The 26,831-nt window shown below is 39.2% G+C and overlaps 1 protein-coding gene across 2 annotated transcripts in view; it reads left to right on the plus strand.

Annotated features, from left to right (window-relative positions):
• Positions 1-26,831, plus strand: part of ltbp1 (latent transforming growth factor beta binding protein 1) — a 60,179-nt gene that overhangs the window by 22,717 nt on the left and 10,631 nt on the right. Inside the window, exons 5-23 of one of the 2 annotated variants that reach the window (XM_056767724.1) lie at positions 664-831; positions 6,390-6,593; positions 6,744-7,009; positions 7,573-7,675; positions 10,875-10,952; positions 13,165-13,287; positions 14,472-14,639; positions 15,399-15,614; positions 17,818-17,904; positions 18,574-18,699; positions 19,497-19,622; positions 21,405-21,524; positions 21,709-21,831; positions 22,241-22,363; positions 22,457-22,582; positions 23,499-23,627; positions 24,018-24,140; positions 24,260-24,391; positions 24,719-24,847. In XM_056767724.1, the coding sequence (XP_056623702.1) occupies positions 664-831; positions 6,390-6,593; positions 6,744-7,009; positions 7,573-7,675; positions 10,875-10,952; positions 13,165-13,287; positions 14,472-14,639; positions 15,399-15,614; positions 17,818-17,904; positions 18,574-18,699; positions 19,497-19,622; positions 21,405-21,524; positions 21,709-21,831; positions 22,241-22,363; positions 22,457-22,582; positions 23,499-23,627; positions 24,018-24,140; positions 24,260-24,391; positions 24,719-24,847 (2,670 nt within the window). The remainder of the gene's footprint in view (positions 1-663; positions 832-6,389; positions 6,594-6,743; positions 7,010-7,572; positions 7,676-10,874; positions 10,953-13,164; positions 13,288-14,471; positions 14,640-15,398; positions 15,615-17,817; positions 17,905-18,573; positions 18,700-19,496; positions 19,623-21,404; positions 21,525-21,708; positions 21,832-22,240; positions 22,364-22,456; positions 22,583-23,498; positions 23,628-24,017; positions 24,141-24,259; positions 24,392-24,718; positions 24,848-26,831) is intronic. The other variant, XM_056767726.1, reaches the window with a different exon arrangement.

Raw genomic sequence — 26,831 nt, forward strand, 5'->3', positions numbered from 1 at the left:
AGATGACTCTCACATAGTTTTGTGGGTGAAAATGACTTCATTAAAAGAACTCTGGGCAGGCTATTTTAGGAAATTTGTTTTCCCCGGATTTTTGGTGGGAAGGTGGGAAGTCAGTTTCTGCTGGTAAGAGGGAGGAGATGTCAGGAAAGACAAGGAGGCTTGAAGTGAGATAGAAGAGCGGCACAGAAGTGAGATGGGGATTAGCTGGCATCAAGATTTTGTTCTCTGGAGCCACTTTATCTGAATCTACTGCGAAGAACTGGGGCTGATCCCAAAGTTGTTGGCCCCTCTCTCTCTCTTTCTCTCTCTCCCCCTCTCTTTATGCTCCTGTTATTTCCTCTTTACCTTAACAGACCGAGATATTGAAGAAAAGTAGACGATGGACGAAAAAGGAATCAGACAGTCCCAGGGGAACACGTAGAGAAGACTAGGACAAGACAACAGAAACACTTTTTTTCCGTCTCCAGCCTCCCTCTCTCTCTCACTCTCTCTCTCACTCACTCTCTCCTGTTACTCTCTTAAGGCTGAACTCCTGAGCTGTTCTGTCAGACACTGCTTACGAGAGTGAGGGAGAGTCGAAGTCGGTCATGAAAACCATGTCATCCAGACTGATGTGTTTTTCTCTTCTGTCTCTGCTAATGTCCCTGCTTTACTGGCCCACAGTTGGGAACCACACCGGCCGGATCAAAGTGATCTTCACTCCAACTATCTGCAAGATGACCTGCATTAACGGCCGCTGTCAGAACAGCTGCGAGCCGGGCAACACCACCACCATCATCAGCGAGAACGGACACGCCACCGACACGCTCACCGCCCCCAACTTCAGAGTCGGTGAGTGACATCGCCTCTCCTCTTTACTCAATGCATTGTGGGAAGACTGGGCACAAGTGTGAAATGCGATGTGTTTGTTGATGTTTTCTTTGTTTGTAGAACTTTATAGAATGTCTGATTTGTTCTTCGGCAACTGTTTTGATAACTTTGATAAGTTTGTGTGAGACTAGTGTTTGCTCAATGCTGAACGGAGAACAGCTGGCCCTGGGCCTGTTGCATCATGTCCAGCTTCAGACAGGTCTATAATTATAGCTGGTGTTTGAATGTGTTTCTAGTCGCAGTTCGGGGGAGTTTTCACTTGCCTGGCAGATATTGCGGAAAAGTTTGAGATACTATAGACTGCGTCTGAAGAGCCTGCATAACTGGATACAGGTTATGCTTGCTTATTTTACAGTGAAGGCTAGAGAATAAATCGAGAGCATCTTCTGATCATCTCAGCCTCTTCTATAGAGTCCTGGCACAATTTTTTTCGAGTGTTTATTTGTAAGGAGTTTTAAAAGCAGGATGGGTTTCTTAGACAGTTTAATAAGGCTTTTAGACAAGTTTTAAGTTGTGTAATGTATTGAAAAGGGACAGTTTACACTAAAATATAAATTCTGTCATCATTTGCTCACCTTCAAGTTGTTCCAAATCTGTATACATTTCTTTATTCAGATGAACACAGAGAAAGATATTTGTAAGAATGCTTGCAACCAAACCGTTCTTTGGCACCATTGACTACCAAATCAAACGGTAGTCAAAAGTGCCCAAGAACTGTTTGCTTTCCTTCATTCTTCAAAATATCTTCTTTTGTGTTAAACAGAACAAAGAAATGTATAAAGAATTGAACAAACATTTCTTGACCACCACTGACTGCTATAGTAGGAAAAATTGAAGAGCGAATTAAGCTGTCCGTTTAGGTCAAATGCTTATCTGTGCTGATGTTCAACAAAGTTAGGTACATGCACTTGGAGTCTTCAGAAAAAGGGCTGTTTTGACCAATACTTTACATTAGTATGCCAAAATTGACATTGTAATAAAAATACATACAAACCGTACAGTCTTTAAGCTATATTCCTTTTGTCTGAATGATGTCACAAATACGTTAATTAACGCGTTACATCATCCAGAGCCACAGTTTGTATATGTAGCATAAAACCTGCGTCTGTCTATTGACGGAACATGAAACGACTCTTTCCCATCAAATTATCTCTTCATTCTTTATTAAGGAGTTTTTATCTGAAAAAAACGTATTACTTTTTGAAATGAGTGTTTGAGTACACTTAATTAATTTAACGGAAAAAGGTAACATCTTTATAAAAAATATATCACAAAAGATTAAAGGGATACTTTACCCAAAAATATAAATTCTGTCATCATTTATTCACCCTCCAGACGTTCAAAACCTGTAGATGACTTTTTCTTCTGTGCAACACAAATGAAGATATTTTGAGAAATGTCTTTCTGGTTTTGTGTCTCTACAGTGGGAGTCAATGGAGGCCAAGTTGTTTGGTTATCAGTGTTCTTCAAAATATCTTCTTCTGTGTTATGCAGGTTGGGATGACATGAGGATGAGTAAATGATGAAAGAATTTTAATTATTGGGTGAACTGTCCCTTTAAGATCAATGGCATATTAGTTTTACAGTATGTATTGATTTCATTAACCAAGAAGTTTCTCTTGTATGGGTGTCTGCTAGTGAAATGTTGGTATTGTGACAACCCAAGTGGTTACATAATGCCTACTTTCAAATCAAATTACACTGTGGACACAAGGGGAGCATTCAGCTTGGTCTGGCACACAGAAGATTGTTTTCATCAGTGGTTTTTGTAATCTGTTCACAGCAGCTACAGATATTCCATATAAGAGGGTCAGGAAAGCTCAGAGGAGTAAGCGTTCTGACAGACACTCCTGCGGACAGCCAGAATAAGAGACGTATTTTAAACAGAGGTTGTGCTTGGTGCTGAGATCTTGTTCTCTCTTGCTCGCTCGCTCCATCAAGCTATTTGTCTGAATGAGGTGAACGTCTGGAACGGGTGAGTGTGTGAGGCCTTATAAGGAACGTTGAACGGCATCTCAGCTCTGATCCAGACACAGTTGGGAGAGATTGCTGGCCGAGATCCAGCAGCATAGAGACTGGAGACACACACACATACACACAATCATTAGGGCTGGATCGATACCAAAGGTTTGGCTTCGTAATGATATAAACCTCTGGGATCCCCATATTGATGGTGAATTGATACTTTAGGCAGCAAATAAACTCCCTCGGGTGACTAATCGATAGATCAATAGACTGTCTTATAAAATTACTTAAGAATCACCACACTGTAAATCAATATTTAGCTGAATGGTCCTTTAATATAATTACATTGTGGATGTAATGTATTGCAGTAATGCGTGATGTACTGATCTGAGGACAGAACTCTGCAGTCCTTTGTCACACTTTATCTCTACTCTAACTGGCTCAAAATTATTGTCAGAGCACATAAGCTCTATTCATACTTTGTTATAGCTTCATTTTTCTAGGTCATCCATGCTGAACAAAGAAAGTTTAGCAAACATGGTTTACACAAGTGAACACATGGAATGGTTCATACAAAAATGAAAATTTGGTGAACATTAACTCATCAACAAGTTGTTTCGGATCCTTTCATTTCTTTGTACTGAACACAATGAAAGATATTTAGAAGAATGTTTGTAAACAAAGACTTCTGGGGCACCATTGACTACCATAGCAGGGGAAAACTGCCCCAAAACTATTTGGTTTCCCACATTCTTCAAATTATCTTTTTTTGTGTGTTCAACAGAACAGAAATGCACATACAGGTCTGGAAAAACTTGAGAGTGAGTAAACGTAGACATAATTAGCATTTATGGGTGATACTATGGGTGAACTATCTCTTTAATGTTCCTTCAACGTTAGGATTCCTTCAGAATTGATGTGAATAGAAAAAATTATCATATTTTTTTGTCTTAGAACTCTCGTACGGATTATTTTAAGATTTGCACGCCTGTGACACATTATGCCACTTTGATAACATTAGGGCTGTCACAATATCCAATTTTCTCTACACAACTTTTGCGCCCTCCCCAAAATATGATAACGGTATTATCTCGATATTTATCAAAATGTTTATTAAAAAAAAGGATGCGCATTTGTGCAATAATTCTTTCTTTTTTTTAATGTAACTTGGTCAATGAATCACATTTAAAATAAAAGTGTATGAAGGCAGAGAGAGAGAGAGAGTTTGAAACCACTGTAACTGTTATGGCGAAAAATTTTATGGGTATATTTGTAGAATTAACACGATTTGGATGATTGTGTTTTTTTTTAATCCCGATTATTGTCACATTAACAAAATATAACATCAACATTAAAGTATTTTACCCTGGGAGATTTCCGAAAGTTGTGCTCTCCTAATGTTTATTCCACATGAGATATTCAACAAAGATTGGCCAACCAACCACAGCCTCCCATGCTCAAGACTTCTTTCAGCCTTTGTGGGAGTCACTTTGTTTGCTTGGGCATCTGCATATTCTTCTATAGTTATAACACTTTTGACAATTGAAAATCATCTCATCAGCACATCAAATGTGTGTGCCTCATTCACCCAATAAACTATATAAAAACTGTCATGTATGTGTGAGTGAAAGTTAATGATCTGCATCTGGGGTTTGGGTGGCATCCTGCTCTTCTGCTAAACAGCTTTAAACCACATTTCATTTGTTTACTATCATCTGCACTTTTGTTCTTCTCCAGTTTTTACTTGGCTCACTGAGGAGAGAGTGTGTGTGTTATATAATGTTGATACATGAGCGTGCCAGGCTGTTGCCTGAGGTTCACTGTAAGCACTATACTGTAGTCCTAGATTTCCCACTAGAGTTGGAACAGAGGGAGTATGGAACTGCGTGTTTTGTATAAATTATGGTTTTGTCAGACTGTAAATATTGATATGAATACATAAATGTGCATAACGAGAGATTGTATCTGAGAAAATGGACTGTTATTGTAAGCAGTAGTGCGTATATGTGTTTGGGGGGGGTTGCTTAGCTATACTCGCCTCAGGGGGCAAATTTACTATATAAGACAAAACTTCATGTTGAGGATGTCTGGAGATATTCTCAAATGGAAAATATATTATATAAAGACTATTCATAAAGGTTAATGGTTAAAGCAAAAGTTCATCTCAAAATCAAAACTGTATTATTTTTTACTCACCCACATGACGTTCAACATGTTTGAAGACCTCCCGGCGTCTTCGGAACACAAATATCTGACCCGTGAGGTCTTAAAACATGTTGAATGTCATGCAGGTGAGTAAAAAAAACACAATTTAGATTTTGAGATGATCTTTTCCTTTAATAGCTTAGTGAAAGTCTGTTACGTCTTGGTTTAGATGCTGTGTGTCTTACCACAATAAGCACATGCGGTTTGGAGGAAATGACATCATGTTGTGGCGAGTGGGTGTGGTGGTCATGACAGCCATGATGTTTTAACAAGCATTTAGCCTGATGAGTTCATGACGGTTAATTATATTTTGTGGCTTCGGTTTGGGAACTTCTTAAACAAATATCTGTGAAAAGCAGGGAAGAATGAATTTATTGTGAAAAAAATGTCCCACAACGCAAACATATCACCATAAAATGTCAACTTCCAGACGTTTATTCACCTCAGCTGTGCAATTACATCCATTCATCATTTTCTAATATTAATACTTCACCAGTAAATGTGAGTGTAATTTTGAACTTTGTGAAATATACCATAAGCAAAAAAGGAAGTGGAAGATGATCCGTCACCATAATTACATGTTACAGTAGAAATATGTCACTCTGAACCGTCTTTACACCCCACCTCAAAGTTCCTAGATAGATTTTCTCTGAAGCGTTTAAGCTTACACACACAAACCAGCCCAATTTATTCACTCTTTCAGTTTAACATTTATTAATTAATACAAACATATACAGACGTGGCAAAAAATTAAGAGACCATTCCAAACATTCATGTTATTAGCATTTCTAGATGTATTGTGTGTATTATCCAGTCCAGTGTCTGTTGAATTTCAATAAAAATCAAGCGTCAGGAGTGACATAAAGTCATCCAACAGCAACTTAAAAGACTGACAGCTTGACAGAACGCATGAAAACTTTGATAAAAATCAAGGTTATCACAGAAAAAATGAAAAAACACAGAGCATCTTCTCTGATATTCTGACCTGTTTCTCCAGTTTTCATTTTCCTGCATATAAATGCAAAAAGAAACAATATTTTATTTGAAATCTGGCCGAAATACTGTTAATAGTTCACCGAATGAAACAAAAATGACCATTTTACCTGAACACATACCTATAAATAGTCAACAAAAAATAATAATAATTTTAATAAGGTCTCTTAATTTTTTCTGCGGCTGTGTATATCTTGTGATACGGCACAGAAGCTGGGAATTACTAAACGGATGCAAAGTTTGTTTATCCAGCTGTGTGTGTTTGAAATAAATGTTATGCTTCTCTAAACAGGAAGTTGAATTAAATTCCAGTTTCATTCAGTGTCTGACACATTTAGTCTGTGTGTGTGTTTTAGTTGTTTGCCATTTGCCCTGCATGAACGGAGGAAAATGCAGCGCTCGGGACAAGTGCCAGTGCCCTCCCAACTTTACCGGAAAATTCTGCCAAATGTCGAATCCAAATGGTCATCATGGGCAACAGACGGTGGCAAACGGTCAGAAGACACAAGTGCACTCAACACACACGCTTCCCCTGACCTATGGCACTGGACAAAACCAAGGTAACGTTCCTAACATTCCTTCTCTTTGTGTTTCCGCAGAAATGTTGATAGGAATTTGCTTGTTAATTAACACATCAATTGGCTCTGAAACGGTTTCTTTGTTTGTGGAGATCTGCTGGTATTAAAGCACAGCTTTTTTACTTAAATAAGGTTTGGTGAATGTCCACGTGAAACATCCCCCAGAGGCCTCAGTCCAGATCCACCAGGTGTCTCCTGTGGACAGTAACAGTCAGGTGAAGAACTCGCAGTCCAGCCACTCCTTCACCTACCACATCTCTGAGTCTAGCAGCAGTCAGAGCATCCAACATGGACACAGCGGAGCCATTTATCCTAACCAACAAACATACCTCCAGTACCAGCCGGTGACATCTAAGAGCCAGCTGGGACGCTGCTTCCAGGAGACCACCGGGATGCAGGTCAGAGAGATGATGGTTCTGTTGGAAAAAAGAACTGAAGGTCAAACACAAAAGCCACTCTAAAGTTTTAAGTCTTAAGTCCTGCGTCAAAGAACATCCATTTGTCGTCTCTTCCCGTAGTTGTTCATCTATCAAGTTTTTATAATCTGGTTAACCTCAATAGAAGTGTTGCGTGTTTACTCTCTCTAATCGTAAAGTGCCTTGGCTGTGTTTGCACCCGTTCAGACTTAATTTGTGACTTTGTCTTGTCTTGTCTGAGAAGAGGAGGCTGTTATCAGGCCGCTGAGATCTTGCCTTTCAGTAATGGTACTGTCGGCAATTGTTTGCATTGTGTATCATTGCTGTCTCTCAGAGTGCTGCTGGGTTAGCGGCTGGTAGGGCAGATTAGATTTAGCCAGGGAAAACCAATCAGCGCGTCGATCAGAGAGAATTGGGAATAAGAGTTGAGCGTGAGCAGAATTATGTACGTGAAGTGTGTGGGTCTCATTCATTTGCAGATGATCTCTCTTTCTTTTTCAGCAACTCATTTGATTTGGATCTGATTGTGTTTTATTTCATTATAGTGTGGGAAAGCTCTGCCTGGACTCTCTAAACAGGACGCCTGCTGTGGGACGGTGGGCACATCGTGGGGATTCCACAAATGCCAGAAATGCCCCAAAAAAACATGTAAGATTGTGTAAGATATCTGTCTCACTCTCACACAATCATCTCTCTCATTCCTATACATACACATCTAACACACAGATATCACTCTCTAACATAAAACATCCGTCATAAAGGCATCTGTCTCACTCTCACACAAGTGTCTCTCTCCCAATATCTGTCTCACTCTCAAACAAGTGTCTCTCTCACAATATCTATCTCACTCTCTCACAAGTGTCTCTCTCGCAATATCTATCTCACTCTCTCACAACAATCCATCACAAAGGCATCTGTCTCACTCTCACACAAGCGTCTCTCTCACAATATCTGTCTCACACAAGCGTCTCTCTCGCAATATCTATCTCACTCTCACACAAGTGTCTCTCTCACAATATCTATCTCACTCTCACACAAGTGTCTCTCTCACAATATCTATCTCACCCTCTAACAAGTGTCTCTCTCGCAATATCTGTCTCACTCTCAAACAAGTGTCTCTCTCACAATATCTATCTCACTCTCACACAAGTGTCTCTCTCACAATATCTATCTCACCCTCTAACAAGTGTCTCTCTCGCAATATCTGTCTCACTCTCAAACAAGTGTCTCTCTCACAATATCTATCTCACTCTCTCACAACAATCCGTCACAAAGGCATCTGTCTCACTCTCACACAAGCGTCTCTCTCACAATATCTGTCTCACTCTCACACAAGCGTTTCTCTCGCAATATCTATCTCACTCAAGTGTCTCTCTCACAATACCTATCTCACTCTCTAACAAGTGTCTCTCTCGCAATATCTGTCTCACTCTCACACAAGTGTCTCTCTCACATTATCTATCTCACTCTCTCACAAGTGTCTCTCTCGCAATATCTATCTCACTCTCTCACAACAATCCATCACAAAGGCATCTGTCTCACTCTCACACAAGCGTCTCTCTCACAATATCTGTCTCACACAAGCGTCTCTCTCGCAATATCTATCTCACTCTCACACAAGTGTCTCTCTCACAATATCTATCTCACCCTCTAACAAGTGTCTCTCTCGCAATATCTGTCTCACTCTCAAACAAGTGTCTCTCTCACAATATCTATCTCACTCTCTCACAACAATCCGTCACAAAGGCATCTGTCTCACTCTCACACAAGCGTCTCTCTCACAATATCTGTCTCACTCTCACACAAGCGTTTCTCTCGCAATATCTATCTCACTCAAGTGTCTCTCTCACAATACCTATCTCACTCTCTAACAAGTGTCTCTCTCGCAATATCTGTCTCACTCTCACACAAGTGTCTCTCTCACATTATCTATCTCACTCTCTCACAACAATCCGTCACAAAGGCATCTGTCTCACTCTCTAACAAGTGTCTCTCTCGCAATATCTGTCTCACTCTCACACAAGTTTCTCTCTCACAATATCTGTCTCACTCTCACACAAGTTTCTCTCTCACAATATCTCTCACTCTCTCACAAGTGTCTCTCTCAAAATATCTGTCTCACTCTCACACAAACATCCGTCACAAAGGCATCTGTCTCACTCTAACACAAGTGTCTCTCTCGCAATATCTGTCTCACTCTCACACAAGTGTCTCTCTCGCAATATCTGTCTCACTCTCACACAAGTGTCTCTCTCACAATATCTGTCTCACTTTTTACAAAAGCGTCTCTCTGACAATATCTGTCTCGCACAAACATCCGTCACAAAGGCATCTGTCTCACTCTCACACAAGCGTCTCTCTCACAATATCTATCTAACTCTCACACAGATGTCTCACCGTCTTAGAAGCTTACATCTTACAACAGTACATGGTAATAAAAATATGTTAATTGAAAGACAGTGATAGTTTGATGTAAGGCAAGTAGTACAGTACATATTTTGGCAATTGAGCAGAGGATTCCACAGCACTACAGTCCAAGAGTGGGAAAGCATGATTCATCTGAGGCCCAGCCCTGATTCTCACTAACTCTGAAAAGTAACAGTTGGAGGTTCTGTTAAAAACCATTTGAGAGACTATGAGTCAACTGACACATGGTCCTAATAGAGGGAGAGAGAGAGTGTAGAAGAGGATGGATTCCACAGAGAAAAGGAAAGAACATAATAAATGGGTAGACGAAAAACTTTGAAGTATTTGGTTACACATGCTGTGAACTTACTGACTTGCTGACTCACCTGGCACACACTCCAGCTTAAGTAATGACCTGCTTCCACACACGCACACACATGCGCACTTACACATTTACTCATACGGTTGTGTTTCTTCCATGCTTAGTCACTGTCTCTAAAACCCCCCAGAACACAATCTATGAGACCCCACTTCACTGTACAGTAAATGGGAACATATTTTTGCAATTCTCTGGCCATATATGGGTGTCCTTGCATTCCCAGACATATCGCTGATCTAAACCTTATGGATGTCACCAAAATAAACATTCACAAATCAAAAACCAGTTTCAAATATTTAAGGATCGTTGTTTCAGTCTTCAAATGCCAATTCAAATGTTATTGCTTCATTTGAAGGATAGTTCACCTAAAAATGAAAATTAATTCATCATTTATTTACAGTTATGTGATTTCATTTATGCATGACCTTTGTTCTGCAGAACAAAAAAAGATATTTGGAAGAATTTTGGCAACCAAACAACATTGTCCCCCATTGACTTCGATTGTATTGACACAAAACAACAGATAAATTAAGTGTGTGTGGAAGTTGACTTGACACAACAAGCTTCAGTGAATATACATGAGAGGTGTGAAGTTGATGTCTAGTTTACGACTGTCTTGGAGGTCTGTTAGCAACAGCTGAAGGCAGATACGTGCTGGTATCAGTTGGCATCTAATGGAAATAGGACCCAGGCGGCGCAGCATGGCAGAACCTGAACGCAAGTGTTGAGGTGTGATGTAAATAAGTCCAGGGTTCAGCCTCATTTATTTCTATAGCCGGCTTAAAATATCATGTGCCAATGTTGTTATGTTCTCTTCCAAATTAGTGTCACACTCTCTGCCTTTTCCTCTCTGCTCTATTCATACCGACTTTACGAAGAGATGTACAGTCTGTTTGTGTTATGCATTCTCAATCCCAGGATCTCCCCCAAGACAAATCTAAAAACAGTTAGACAGTTATGTAGAGTTATATTTCCTTTATTGTTTTCTAAGTAAACCAAAGGCCTTGTTACGTTTACTGAGGTTTGACTAAATGTTTTGTTCTTCTCTCTCTCTCTCTGAAGCAATTCCTCTGCAGAGGCCAACCACCATGATTGAATGTCCACCGGGCTATAAGAGGGTGAATGCCACTCGGTGTGTCGGTAAGAATCATGGCCTGTGTCTTGTGATGTATTGTGTAGATGTGTTCACCGTGAGCTGTTTTGTTCCTGCATTCAGGCCGTGTACCTGTATGCGTGCCGTCCACATTTGTGCATTGATTGTCTATTTTTCCTCTCGCTGAAAAGGAGAGCAAAGAGAGCCCTTTCATTTTCTCATCCTAAAGAAATGGGCCATAAAGAATGATTTTCCATCAATCAGTCAACACAGAAAGAAAGCGAGAGAGATTGAAAAATAGTGGGAGGCTCAAAGCGGGGTGTAAATGATTAGACAGATGGGTGTGCGCACCTTTATGTCAATGACACATTTATAATTCAGGTCACCCCCACGTGCCTCTGCGTTTGACTGCTCAGACACGAAAAGTCGTAAAACATGTAAAGCGATCAATCTAAGTTTGTATTGTTGAGACATCCTGTTTGGGGGAGAGTATAGAACAGACCTTATGTTCTGTAAATATGTATACACACATGCACACACACATATCCTACTATAAGTTTAGAGTCAGTTGACTGAAACAGATTTATGATCTTAAAAATATGTTGATCATACAGGCATACAGGATGTGTCACAGTAAAAAAATTGAACATTACTTTAAATTATTAATACTTATCTTTATTAATAATAATAGATATATTATTTGTCAACTACCCATCTGAATGTTAAATATTTGCCAACATATTTAATTGCAAAACAAATTCATGTTGATAAAAAGGTTTGTGAAGAAAACCAGCCAGTAAGATGATAACAATTGAAACTTCCTCAGTATCTTTTAGAAACCTTCTTAGGATGATACTTTACCTCAAGAAGCTGGTTGATGAAATGCAAAGTCTAGGCAAAGGGTGACTCCTTTAAAGAAGCAAAAATATAACATATTTAATTTCATATTAAATATTATACATAGACTTTTACCCTCTATTTGTCTTGCTTACATCTGTCTTTCTCTCTCCCTCCACACACCCAGATGCCAAATACATATGCCATTAGCAGCCACCACTAGTTCCCTAGGCTGCCAAACCCAGAGCTGAACCACAGCTAAAAGTGAAGCAGGCCGTGTTGGGGGAAGTGCCCAGCGTGTGGTCTGGCTGCTGGGTTGGGAGTTTGGAGTCTGGTATAACTTGTCTTGCCCAGATCTGGCACTCTGGAACACTGAGACATACTCAAGTGCATTAAAGCAGGACAAAAATACATAAATAAAACATAACTTTAAGTAGTATTCACTTAAATTGATTTACAAGTACTTAATTTCATAAATTAAGCCAGTAATGTATTATAATAGAGTTTATAAAAAAAGTTTGTTCTTCTGGGAGAAATAACACTGGTCTTTGATCTCATACACCTATGGGAACGGATACCGTTTGAAGTGTAATGTTATCCAAATCTGAACATAATCTCTCCGTCTAACCACGTCTGAGGATCAAAACATTAATGCCTTTTTGCGTCACGCTAAAGTTTTAAGTGTGTTAGCAGTAATTCAGATTTGATTTATGGGCAGTGATAGAGCTTCTGCTTTTGTTTTCCTAAGTGAGTTTCCTTTAGTTATTTAAAGAACCTTTGACTGAATGGTTATTTGTTGCACCAAAAATGGTTATTCTATGCCATTGCTGTGAAGAATCCTATTTAAGCACCTTTATAAAGTGTTTGGATAAATATGATGTAATTTGTGGGTGGAAACATAATAATATAACAATCTTACATCTACGCATTTGGCAGACGCTTTTATCCAACGCGACATACATTGCATTATTCTATACATTTGCTTCGGAGAATGTGCAATAAACATAATTTTATTTCCAGTGGATAATTTAATGTAAAAGTATTTGTACGCGTTGTCAACCTTGTGTTAGTTTGCATTAAAGAATTATGTACATCAGCTATCACTGATTAGGTAGTGAAGTTTATTACTTCCATAATGATGTCATTGCTTTGATCGAAAGCTCCCGCGGGCTGTTTGGATGCTTGTGAGAATGTGTATATCCTCTCTCCATCACTGCATTACTTACATCATGAACACATTCGCATTGCATTAGGAAATGTATTAGATCTATGTCCAACTCGCAGCACATTCTCTTATTCCATAACTGACTAAGAATGACAAATGCGCACCCTTGCACTCATTGGCCTTTTAACAAACATGTGTCAAATGTGTGTGTATGCGTGTACTCTCAATTGAGCTGTTATATATGTTATTGTCCTCAGATGTTGATGAATGTCAGATCCCGGGTGTTTGTCCCAATGGACAATGCATCAACAACATGGGCAGCTATAAGTGTTTCTGCAACCCTGGCTTCATGCCTGACCCCACCCTCTCCACCTGCATCCGTAAGTCTCATCTCCCTTCTCAAGTCCTCCCTTTTTCTGTCTTCATTAAATCCAATGTAGTCAGAAGTCTCTCTGGCACATTCCTGCTTTCTCCATGCATACCTGCATAAAGACATCTTTAATTATTTAAAAAAGATCCATGTCAGCTAATCACTTCATCTTGTACCGATGAGTAAGCTAACGGTGAGAAATGCCCATTAGCAGAGCTAGCAGCATGACCTAACATGGCATCTAACGCTCACTGTGCCAGCCAAGTCAATGAAAGATAATCTGCCGTTCAGCAAGAAGAAGCATGAAAATGTTATGCCGGCGATCAGAGTGCACAAAAAAACGTTCTTTATGATTTCATGATATTACCCGAGTGTGCTGTCTGTGTTAGTGTCATAAATATAGACGCTGAACCATTCTCTGGAAGGCAGAGCTTGCCAAATGACACCTTCAGAACATGGTGTTTTATTCAGGATCAGAGAGTTCTAGGATTGTTTGTTCACGAGAGGTGTGTTTAACACTATTTAACAGGCCTTGAAGCTCATTTAGAAGAATGTAATTTTCATGTTAAATGATTTTAAAGATATGTTTGAAATCAAGTTCATTCTCGCATATTGACGCTTGTATAACATCTTTCGCAAACGTTCTGCTTTGCTAATGTCTGTCCACTTGTTTGGCTGTATATCTTTTCCCAAAACCTCTTTAAACAACTGATTCACTTTTCCTGTCTTGTGTAATGTGTAATACAGGAAATGGGCTCTATGCATGCGTGACTTCCCTGTTTCACGTGCAGAACCCTCGACAGCTTCCGTTGGGGAGAATTAAAACGGTGAGAAATGGAAAAAATTGAAAATAGTTATTCGTCAATAACTTAGTAATCACTTAGAAAAAACAGCAGTGGTATATAGGAATGATGTAATACCGTATTTGAATGTAATAATGAAATATAATTTATATCAAATACGGCAGAACTGCACTTTTTTCAAATATTTACTTTTCTTTATAATTCTTTAAGTCTCCCCAACCGCAGAAGTCACGCATGCATATAGCCCATTGTTCTCTTATGCCGTTTAAGTAGTGCAAAAGGTGAAGGGAATCTCTTTCTTGTCTTTTTTCTCTGTTTGTCTCTCCTCCATGTTTGTGTATACACCGTGCACACTCTCCTTCCTCCCTTCTTCCATCTCCATGGTAACCAGCCGAAACACCTGCTCAACACGAGGAGAAGGGTGCTTGCTTCCGATTGGTCGGTTCAAGAAAGCAGTGCTTGCACCCCGTGTCCACTCAGCTGAGTAAACAGTTGTGCTGTTGTAGTGTGGGCAAAGCTTGGGGCCCTCGCTGTGACCATTGCCCCCTACCTGGGACAGGTAAGCCGCCTGAGACACGCCCCCTGTTGGTCCCACCTGGTAGCTCTCTCTACCAGATCTACTGGCCACTGCCTTTCTATCCTACAGTACACTCCATGGGGGTTTGCATTTGTGTTCCACAGCTCTGCTACGTAGGTGCTTTTACACGCAATTCACTCGTGCTGTTATTGTTTTATTTTCATGAGCTCTTTCCTGACTTTTAAATGATATTTTGCTCCCTGACTGAGGCCTACTGTCACTATTTGAAGTGTATTGTTTCTTAAGAGTACTGGTAGGTAAAGAATGAGCTCATTTAAACATTATACTGTACATTCTAGTGCATTCCTAATATTGTTTGCACACTTTTGTTTTTGAATGACTTTGATTCCTTTGAATTACTTTGTTCATAAAAAATAGCTTAGTTTACTGAAAGGAAGCGTTATATTGGGGATCCTTTTTCTTTTCCAAAAATACCTTATGTAAGGTCTTTCTACACCTCTAAAGACATAGTTATGTATGTTATATTGCAATTCTCTCAATAGATCCTCCAAAAGATAACACCTTTAAAGATCCTTTAAAAAAACGAATCGCGCACAATGTGATTTAAGATGGCCTGGTCTTATTGTGGGAGTTTGTGAGGTTTTATTGTATCATTTGCTCAATAATGAAATATTTAAAGCACGTTTAACATTAGGTTTTAGAATTATGGTTCTTTGTTTGACCTGAGTGAATGGATAGATATTATTGCTGTTGTTTGATGAAAGTTTTTCTTTTTTGTAGCTGCATTTAAAGAGATTTGTCCTGGAGGAATGGGTTACCATGTGACCACACCATACATTTACAAGCCCAAGCTACCTGCTGGACATGTCCAGACAGGTGGTCAGGGGCAAGGCAATCCTGTCATCAGACACCAGGCACCTGTAGATCCTCCCATGCCCTTCCCTACCCTGCAGCAGCCCATAGAGGCTCTCAGCATCACAGAGAGACAGCTACCCGGTGAGTCACATGTGCTTTTACGGAAATTATCATCACCTGGGACATTATTTAGAAAAGCTGGTACGGAAACCAACAAAAACTTCTAAATGAATAAAATAATTTTCTTTAATGTTGAACTGTATGCAATTTGATATTTTAGTTTTGGGAATTGTACACATTTTAAACCAATTGCAAAAAACATCATACATGAAAAACAAGTGTTAAGGACACTGTGGCCAGGTGTGAGATTGTAACGCAAATATTTTGTGACTCTTCAAGGACATACACAATATGTAAACAAGTTCACCCAAAATCCAGTCTTTCCAGTCCTTTTTTCTCCTTCTCTGTGTAAATGTCATCATAAGCACGCTTGGCACCGGGCAATGGAATGAGGCTTGGCATTGGTGTAGAGCAGAATGAGAGGTCCAGAATGTAGCCAAGACTCTGTGTTCCTATAGAAAGTGAGCAGACAGGACAGATCTGTCTGTACCGGAGAGAGTCATTAGACTCGATGCCATTGATTCCACCTAGCAAAGGCAAAGTCAAAACCGATGAAGGATTTCCAAAAGATCAGCGCATCGCATTATATTTTCTCCTTTCGGCACGCTCACACAATATAAACTGCACACGTTTTATGGCCTCTCTGCAAAAGCAGCTGTGAAAGCATTGCGCTGCTGAAAAGTGCTGTGGAGGTGGGCCAGGATCCTGAAGAAAAGTATTTGTCCTTGGTCTTTTATTAAGTTTTCGTCCTGTTGCTGGGAGACCGTGCCACAGCTTTGAAGCGGCTCTGAAACTGAAGTTGGTTTACTGAAGTTCACCTCGTACACTTTGTGATGATTGACAGATCTGGTTATTTTGACCACATTCATGGTTTGTGCTTGATGTTGTGGACCTGTTAGCGATCACCTTGGATAAACATTTTCGTAACAATGGTTCATTGCGTCTTGTGTGGAAGAACGTGGTTTAGACAAAATTAGACAAAAAGTTGCTTTAGATAAAAGCATCTGCCAAGTGAACAAATGTACAATGGTTTATGTGTAGCGGTTTAGATTTAAGGTTTAATTTTTAAGTTTTCTTAATAGGGATTGTTGTAAGAATGCATCTCTTACGGAAAGATGTAAAACCTGCATGACATATCGATTCAAAAGATGAAAAGCATCATCGAACATTTCAAAAGATAAACCAATTAGGAAAAACTGTCTAAAGAAGTAATTAAGGAAGATCATGCCATGTGATCAAGTCTTTGAAGAGTCTCTAATGGCTCAGTTTACGATAAGTGTGGTTTCTGGATGAGATAAGGGGCTCATTTTAGTGTTTATGGTGTATGTGTAGATCAAAGCCCATTTAATTTCATCCTCCAACAACACTCCCACCCGAAGCTTAACCATCAAGGGTGTGTGTGTGTGGGCGCGAGTGTGTGTGTGGAAAAGAGACAATGAAGGGAAGCAAGTTTAACATTTGTGCGATTGAAACTCTGCATTAAAGATTTTTAAGCTTCGCCCACTTTTATGCCTTGTGCATTAAGATATTTTCAGTTGCTCACTTTATGTGCGTTTAAGTGTGTGTTGTCATGTTTATTTACCCAGATGAGAGTATATGCCGGACAGGTGTCCACAGTCAGGATGGAGCCTGTCCTCAATCCTTGCATGCATATTCCTATAAACACATCTTTACTTTACTTTACTTTACTTACCAGTCCACACATCTACCTGTTTCTACTCCAAGTGTGTGTCCTCTGTTATCCCGACCTTTGGCTTTCTATCTTTCCCCATCCATATGTATACCTATAACGCGTGTATTTCACAAACGTCTTTTGTTTCCTTGTCCCTCAGCAACCTTTTCTGTCTCTATCCAAACACCTGTCTACTGTTTACCTTGGTGCCCTCCAAACACCTGTCCACCTGTCTGTATTTCTCCCTTATCTACCTCAACATCTGTTTTCTGACAGTTCCAATCATCTGACCGTGTGCAGCTGATGCACTGGACATGTTTATTCTGTCCTGGAGTAGTTGTGATCGACTGCATTTTTATGAAACAATGCTGTTCGTTTTTACCGAATCTGCACATGCAGAGGTTGACAAAGATGGCTCGATGTGTGATCTCACTGATCTGCATCCTGAAGTTTGGAATTTTCTGTTTCTGTTGAGCATTTTCAGGAAGGATTGCTAAATATTTACAGATTTTCTTACTCTCTCTATTTTGTTTGTTCCTTGTCGCTCTTTAGAGGTGAGGGAGAAGGTGTCGCCTCCTGCTCCAGTGGAAATTCTGCCCTCCCATGCAAGTCAGGAAATAGCACCAACACAACTGGCAGGTGAATGTCATCCATCTTTGAACTATATGTCTCCCTCAGATTGAATGATGTCTATGTCTATGTAGAGAGGCTCTTAACACTGAACTGACAGGACATTATTCATTAGATTTGAACCTCTTTAACCTTTTGCTGACTCGTCCGTTTAAGTTTATTTTTGTTATAAATTTTCCAGGAAGTGATATATGGTATGTTCCCCACTTTCAAGTCAGGCTGGAAAAAGCAAGGGACCAATTAGGAAGTTGCAAAGATATTTTAGTTCTTCCAAGCAGATATTTGAAACCTCGCATACACTCTCAATTTCTCTTTACTTTTAGGAAGTTGACACTTTGTGGAAGTCCTCAGGGATCTTATCAGTGTAACTGTTGACGGAGGCTTAATAAAAGTTATGTAATCCTCATTCTCCAGATAGATGTTTGCTTTAGCCGCTTTCTCTTTCCCGCAGAGAATGAAAGATTCATATCATAACAGTCCCTTTATAGGCAATAAACGTCTGCTTCTAATAAGTGATGCAAGTAATGAGTTATTTGTTTACATATGAGTCTGTGTAGTTGTTCATTTATTTGCCCATTATGTTTATTTAATGCATTACATTTTTCTAATGTAAAAGATGGCCATACTTTTGCTCCCCCCCCCTCTCTCTCTCTCTCTCTCTCTCTCATCTCATCTCAGAGGTTGACGAGTGTCATATAAATCCTGATATTTGTGGCCCAGGGTTCTGTATTAACAAACCTGACAGCTATATATGCATCTGCGACATTGGCTTCAGAACTGACAGCGAGGGCACGACATGTTTAGGTGAGAGGTCAAAGGTTATACTCAGTATTATCACTGTATTTATCTATATTAAGCTGCCATTGTGAGTTAAAAAAATAAAGAACTGTATCAGTTAACATTGTTTTTTTTTCCGTGCATCAATAAATCAATAAATATTTTCTTACAGTATATGTGACCCAGACTGTGTAACCCTGACTTGAGTCTCAAAATCAAACTGTGTTATGTTTTCAATCATTCATTTTACCACAATTTTTTTTTACAAAGTCAGTATTAAAGATATCAAAGACAAATATTTTCAATTAATTTTCTTTACATGATCTAGAATGGTTTTATGTAGATAACAGTAAAACACAAAACATGACCAGTCTGGGTTTTCACAGACTGCGTCACATATAGAAACTGTCAATATATTAAATAATTTGGTTTATATTTTAAAATATTACATTTTATTGAATGATACAAAGGAAATTGTCACTTTTCATACAGTATATTGAAAAATGAAGGTGTCACAGAAACAAACCGATTTCAAAATAAGGCATGTCTAAAGAGTAACACATTCAAGTGACCTTGAGAAATGACAGTACTAAGCGAATAATCAATGATTACAATGCTTATTTCAAAGCATAAATTTAAAATTAATGTCGATAAACCACATGAACCGGATTATGGGATATTTCGATGAAAAGTATGTTAGTAGCCAGAATGTTACACAAACATTTGATACTCATATGCCTTGTTGACTTGGTATGCTGACCGCATAGTCAGCATTTCAGATTTCATACAAAACTCATTTATTTGTTAATGATTATTTTTGATAGATGTTGACGAGTGTGCGGAAAGCCAAGGTGTGTGTGCTAATGGTCACTGTCAGAACACCCGGGGCAGTTTCAAGTGTGCATGTGAGCCTGGCTTCATGTCTAATGAGGACGGCAGCAGCTGCTCGGGTAATTACAAGACTCTGTCACGCAAACAAACTTACCCATGTTAACACACACACACATGAAGTAAATCAGGGCTCTGGGTTAGCATTTAATGTTAAACATTTTCAAAGCAAGGTTTACTGTTTAAAAAAATTATTTGGGTTCAAACCTGCCCGTTATCGTTTACATGAATGAATTTGGCAGATGATTTTATCCCAAGAGCTTATTCTGGTTATGCATTTTGTCAGTAAGTGTATTCTCTAGAGATTTAACTTGTGTGCTGCTAACACAATACTTTACAACTCAATGAGCTCCTCGAAATATCTATTTACATAGAAAGTACAATGACTTGTCCTCTTTGTCCTTGCTTGCTTAATCCCATTTCTGTTTGAGTGCAAGATCCTGGCACTCCAGAGGTTTGGGGCTATTTTTCATCACAGGTCACTGGCGCTCCTCTCCTTCACTCTGCTTTTATTTTGATCCAGACGGATCAGCACCCATATGAAGTCTGTTTTTGGTCTTAGCCCACAATGCGGTCGTCTAAGTACAGACAGAGCTCTGTCTCTTTCTTAACTCCAAACACATCCTGTATGTGTGCATGCCATTATCTGGTTTTGAGGTTAGACGAGGTACAAACCGCCTCCCTGTGACACACTCTGAGGTTTGTGGAGGAAGGAGAGAAGTATTATCGTACCCTCAACCGCGTCACCCAAAAACTCAGCCGCAGTTGAGGAAGCGTTGGAGCCTACGGTTCTTGGAAAGCAGATATTTTCCTCATATTAGAAAATTCAGACTGGCTCATTATGTCTGTATAAAGCGAGATGGCCAGCGCAGTGGTTTCTCTGGGTAACTGGTTGAACTGTTCCAGTAATCTCCTCTTTTGGTTTTGTAAAAAAAAATCTTGTAAATATGTGTCCCAGCTTAATTCTGCAATCTGGAATTTGTAAAACTGCTGTGCATCAACACTTTAATGCAGCTGTTTGTTTGCTTAAAGCCAGTAAGGAAGTCAATCTATAAAAAACAGATATTACTTAAATTCTAAATTGCTTCGCATGTAACTCATTGAGTATGTAAGATATTGACTTCAATTTCAGTTTCGTGTTGTAATTTTCACTTGCTTTATTGGGTAATTCATCCCGCAAATCACATTGAGGTTTCCTCCGCATCTTATTTCCCCCCCAGTTTTTATTATAACAATCACGCAAAATCATGTTTAAATATTTATCTTTGATTCTTAGCACGGGTGACTCTAGTCATGACAACAGCAATGTTTCCTAGGAGTATTTAACTGGATATTTCACTTGTAAAATATGTGGTGGCTTATGCAGTCACCTCTCAACTTTTCTTCAGAAATCTGTTGTGGTTGTAATTAGGTGATGTCTATTCAAGCTCTAAAAACATTTAATGTAACATATCCATTGAGAGTAAAGATGAAGTGTCTTTAGAAGCAGTTGGAAGTAGCAATAAATTCAAATGGATGGTTGGGAAGCAGGCAGGGTGATGTCGTACATCATGGCATTGTAGGAAGCAATCGGAGCGGCTTTCTGGAGTCGAGATGTTTTTTCTTTCACTTGCTTCATTAATGTCAGTGTCGAAGAGTACAGATGAGTTTTCCACCACCTGAGTCAGTCGTCTCCTGTCCGTCTCTCAGTAAGACGACAATAACACCCATCCATAAGAAGAGTCCCTCTATAAAAGCGTCAGACTTGACAGATACATAACCTCTGCTGCCAAAACAATTGCCTGGATGGATCGTTTTCTTTTATATTGACTTTTTCTTTCTCTTTGCGTTCTCTCTTTCTGTAGATATCGACGAATGCCGGGACAGTCAAGTGTGTCCGTCTGGTATCTGCCATAACAGTCTGGGCTCTTTTAGGTGTATTCAATGTCCGGATGGATTTGAGAGAAGAAACGGCCAGTGTGCTGGTAAGACAGGGAACTTTCCATCCAATCAGAACTGTTTTGCTGTTACTTGAAAGAGATCAGTTTATTTGTGCATTCATACATGCTTAGCTCGGTTACTTTTTGACGAATGAGACGGCCTTTATAAATATGACCCACATCGCTTTATTCCCTCAGATGTATTGTGTGTGTGACCTTCTCTCTGCAGATATAAATGAATGTCTGGATGAAAGTGTTTGTGCTCATGGTACCTGCACCAATCTGGAGGGATATTTCGTCTGCACGTGTGACAAAGGCTTCACGCTTACTTATGATGGCAAAGCCTGCACAGGTATCGTACGTCCGCCGTTCATCGGATTTTGGTTAGTTTTGGGTTTTCAGCTGGTTGTCACTTTATCATCAGCTTACAGATCTGCTCTTGTTTTATTTTATAAAGCCAGAACCACAGCACGTCTCCAAATGCAGGTTTAATACAAATCTTGATTTTGGTTACAGTTTGTTCTCCCTTGATTTGCAATGTATTGTCCCTCACTTGTTTCGTATTGTCCCCATGTTGTTGGAAGTTTGAAGGCTGCATATTCCTCAGCCTTTTACATGATGTGAGTTTTGACGTGCAGGACTGTGCCAACCTATCTTTGTTTGTTCCATCGATGTCAAACAATCGGATTACAAAACCTAAACAAAACAAAGAAGCAGAAACGTAACTGAGCAAACTTTGTGTGTGTGTGTGTGTGTCCCAGATATTGACGAATGCCAGGATGACAGTGTGTGTACACAAGGTCACTGTCAGAACACAGAGGGGTCGTTCATCTGCAACTGTGAGCCAGGCTTCGTACTCTCCTCCACAGGAGACCAATGTGACGGTACGAAAGGACATGTGTGTCTATGATTTATACAACTGTTATTGGCAAGTGAAATGAATTGTATATGATATTAAAGTATTGTCATGTTTGTAGATGTGGATGAGTGTTTGGCGCTACGACAGACGTGTGATGGCGTGGGCCAGTGTGTGAATATACTGGGCTCATACCAGTGCAACTGCCCACAGGGATATAGACAAGTGAATGGAACTAGCTGTCAGGGTGAGACACACGTTTACACACAAACTGAGCTCTAAATAGCATTCTATCAAACTGTGCACGGTATTTATATTTTTTGTATGCTTACATTATATATAAATAACCTGTTATGTTTGGTACAGTGTGCTGTTTACGGAGCATACTTCTGTGTCCCACAATGCAATGTGCTTAAGAGTTTTTGTTTCATTGTAGTTAAATACATATATTTATATTCTTTTATTTTATATTCTTTTGTTTCATTTGACCATTTTTATATATTTTAGGATGTGCTTTCATCATTTTACATATCATTGTGCATATCAATCATTTATTTTAGCTTATTGTTGAGGTAACACTTCTAATTTTCGTTTAGTTAAAAAAAGTTTTTTCAGTGTTTTATTTGATTTTAATAAACAGATTTTTTTTTCATAAACTATAACCTTTAAGTGCTCAACATTACATTCTGTTGCTGGTGTGAATGAATCGAAAGCGGTATCCTCACTTTTTTTTGAAAGACCTACATCAGTGATTCATGTCATTATGAGAAAACTGTCATTATATGTTAAAGAACTTGATGTGCTTTGGCTGTTCATGCCCTCAAAACTGAATTGTTTCTATGGCTTTGTTGGTGGTGCCATCAGACTATTTGGAAAAATATTGATCTATTAATTCATCTCTATATATTCTTGCGAAATGTCAAAAAAAGAAAATGCAAAAAGAAAGTTTACATTGTCTGTAACAAAAGGAAATATAATACAAAAGGAAATATAATACAAACTATTGTAAGCAATCATTTAGGCTACTGCTAATTTGGTTGTATTACATCACCTCAGTCAAATCAGAGCTTTTTGGAAATTGTAATTACATGTGCATTGAAGACATTTTAGTCAGTTGCAGTTGTGAGTACTCTGTAATTTTCAAATGTCCTTTTTTCTTGTAGATGTTGATGAGTGTCAGGACGACACACAGCCGTGTGGCCCGAATGGAGAGTGTTTGAACATTGATGGCTCGTTCTTCTGTGACTGTGACGCTGGCTTCATGTCCACACGTGATCAGACAGGCTGTGAAGGTACTTGCACGCTCACATGCGCCCATCTCAAGTGCTGATCCCTCCCCCTGCTGTTTCTCCTGATTCTCAGTGCTGCTGATGTTTAGGCAAATTTTATATATTGCTTTGTTGAAAAGCCCTGGTCTTCTGCGGCTCATGAAAAAATGAGAGAAAGCAAGGGATTCTGTTTCTAATGGGACTCGCCTGTGAGATGTGCGTATCTGCTCCCAGAGCCAAGCGTGGTACCAGAATTGTTTTAAATGTCCCATCTAGTAGTAAAAATAAAAAGAGGAAACATTTGAGCAGGATGTCTAGACAACGAGGAATATCATTTATTATATTGAAATGAGCCACCAGAAACCAGTTGGACAACACAGTTCCAAGCGTGTGTGTGTGTGTGTGCATTTTCAGATGTAGATGAATGTCTAGATGGCAGCAGGTGTGTAAATGGTACCTGTTTGAACACGATGGGCTCGTATTTCTGTCAGTGTGAAGGAGGCTACCGTTTGGACCCGACCAATCAGACATGCCAGGGTAAAATTTAGAATAACAAATCACTTGATTCCAATATCTCCCTCCTCTCGGGAGCTTTTTGCTGATTGTTTGTTTAGCGTGGGTCCATGTGCTGATTTGTTTGTTGTGCTATCTGTCAGATATTGATGAGTGTGCTGAACTGGGGGCATCTATTTGTGGGGTGTGGGATTGTCAAAACACACCGGGCTCTTACCGATGTGTGGCGTCCTGCCCCCCTGGCCATTCACGAGGCGATTTTGGCACCTGCATTGGTGAGTGTCCACAGCCAGATTATCTCCAACTTTGACCACAATGTCATCCCCTGATCGTACTCAATAGCTGTGCCAGTCTTGTTTGTTTTTGTCTTACTAAAACCGCATATTGCATTTCTGATCAGATGTCTACTCATCCGTTCACATTCATTTATTGACCGCATAACATTTGCCTATCATCTCATTCATATCTGACCGTTGAAATGTGTCATGTTCATCTATCCATCAATCGACTCATTCAGCTGTCCTCTATCCATCCTTCCACAGGATGCCAATCTGTATATTACACAGAGATCACAAAAACTCTCACTTTCTCTATCTCTCTAGACATGGATGAGTGTACTCTGAATGAGAATACCTGCGGGAGTCACGGTGTTTGTCAGAATACAATGGGCTCCTTCAGCTGCCAGTGTGATCCGGGGTTCAAAGACTCTCAGGATGGTCAGGGCTGTGTGGGTAAGATTTTTAAACTAGTTTCTGCTTTAGAAGACTCTTTTCTTCCTACTGTGTGTATTTTTGTTTTTACTGTATTATTACACACATAACTCTCATGTAAAACTTCACAACTGAACAGTTGTAAAAAAATTGATATGGTTTGCATTCACATTTTCAGCATTTATTAATCATATTGTTCATTCTCAGTTCCTGTGCTTAACTAGTAGAGTGTGATGTTAACAACTGAAAGTAAATGTTGTTTACATGCAGTGTAGTAAGTTTAGTTAAAGGGGTAATGCAATGTGTATACACGATTTAATATTCAAAAACACTATATATTCCACATACCGTGCATATTTGTATCTCCTCTTTGCCCCGCCTCTCTGATACGACCAGATTTTTTTAAAAAGCTCATCGCTCTGAAAAGCGAGGTGTCCTATGATTGGCCAGTTAACCAGTGCGTAGTGATTGGTTGAATACTGCAAGCGTGTGATGGAAATGTAACGCCTCTTGCCATATTTGGAACATCAGGTTCCAAAGCAATTGTACTGACAGGTACGCCCACCTTACTTGGGTGTACATTTGGGCGGTCTTAGTCAAATCATACCATGAGCTGACGTAGATTTGTGGGGGTGTGGTTACACAAAGCGTTTCAGGCAAGTCTGGGAAAGCATTCGCTTTTATACAGAATGCATCTTTTGTTTCGACACTTTAATTTTTGCAATTGTACGTGTCTAATACATGCATGGCCAACCTAACACAAAGACACAGAAAACGCGTTTCCGCATTATATGACCCCTTTAAAAGGGCATTAGTACGTGTACAGTTTTTATCGTTATATTACATTAGTATTTAAACAAATTTACATTGAACAAGATTCATAAATGCTGTTAAAGTATTGTTCAGTCTTAAAAGTTATATTATAAATTGTATACATTTATTTTCCATCTATTTTCTACTTGACTTTGGGGTTAACAGTTAATAGAAAATATTAGTAAATAAAACTAATGACATGGAGTGTTTGTAAAACTGTCATCTTGCTTAAACAGAGCTGGACTTTAAACCGCTCAGAATTTTCACTTCCTAGCAGACAACATAAAAACGATGGCAGCCACTTTTCTACAGCCATGATTGATGTGAGTGTTTAGTTTCATCCAGTCTGTAGGTGGACGGCACAAACCCGGGTAATGTTTAAAACATTGAGACCTGGGTTAAACACATCAATGGCCCTTTACACACAGACACATTAATACACAGAGCACAGCTCACACAGTCAGGTACCATAAATGTCACGAAGCCACATGGATTTTTGTGGCCTGGTGTCTATCTAGTTTGTTCTCTTTTGACTGTTGTGCAGCCTGTCATCAACTAGGAAGAGCAGGATGGAAACGAAAGAAAACTGATGTAGATTTATTATTATTATTAGGGATGCACGGATATGTACATTTTGGCTGATAATGATAACTGATAATTATTTAACACCGCAAGCCGATAATCTATATATTGGCCAATATACAGTATCTAAATATATCTAAAACGGTATCTAAAAACATCTTCTGAGACTGAAGCAAAAGGAAAAAAGTGGACAGCTGCTTTTATTTGAAAACATTTACATGTCTAACATGTGTCAAGACAGAAAGCATTCAGACAGCAATCGGGTTATAAAATAATATGCTTTGACACATTAATAAATATCTACATACTGTACCTACATTAACAATGTTTTGCTAACAACACCAAGTGAATGATCATGACCGAAGGACAGAATTGTACTAGGTTTTAACTGTGAGCAGCGTGCAGCTGAAATGGTTTAACCAGAGAAAATTATTCATAATTAATCGACTTAAATTTTGTTATTTGAGTGTTATTGGTATCGGCCGATAACAAAATTTAATACGGACGATAATGATATGGACGATAATTATCGTGCATCCCTAACTATTATAGGAGTGTGGTATTTATTAATTATATGTTTTTTATGCATTTGATGTTTTATTCTAAAAAC

The sequence above is a fragment of the Triplophysa dalaica genome, chromosome 15 (assembly GCF_015846415.1).
Source record: "Triplophysa dalaica isolate WHDGS20190420 chromosome 15, ASM1584641v1, whole genome shotgun sequence".
NCBI classification, from domain to species: domain Eukaryota; kingdom Metazoa; phylum Chordata; class Actinopteri; order Cypriniformes; family Nemacheilidae; genus Triplophysa; species Triplophysa dalaica.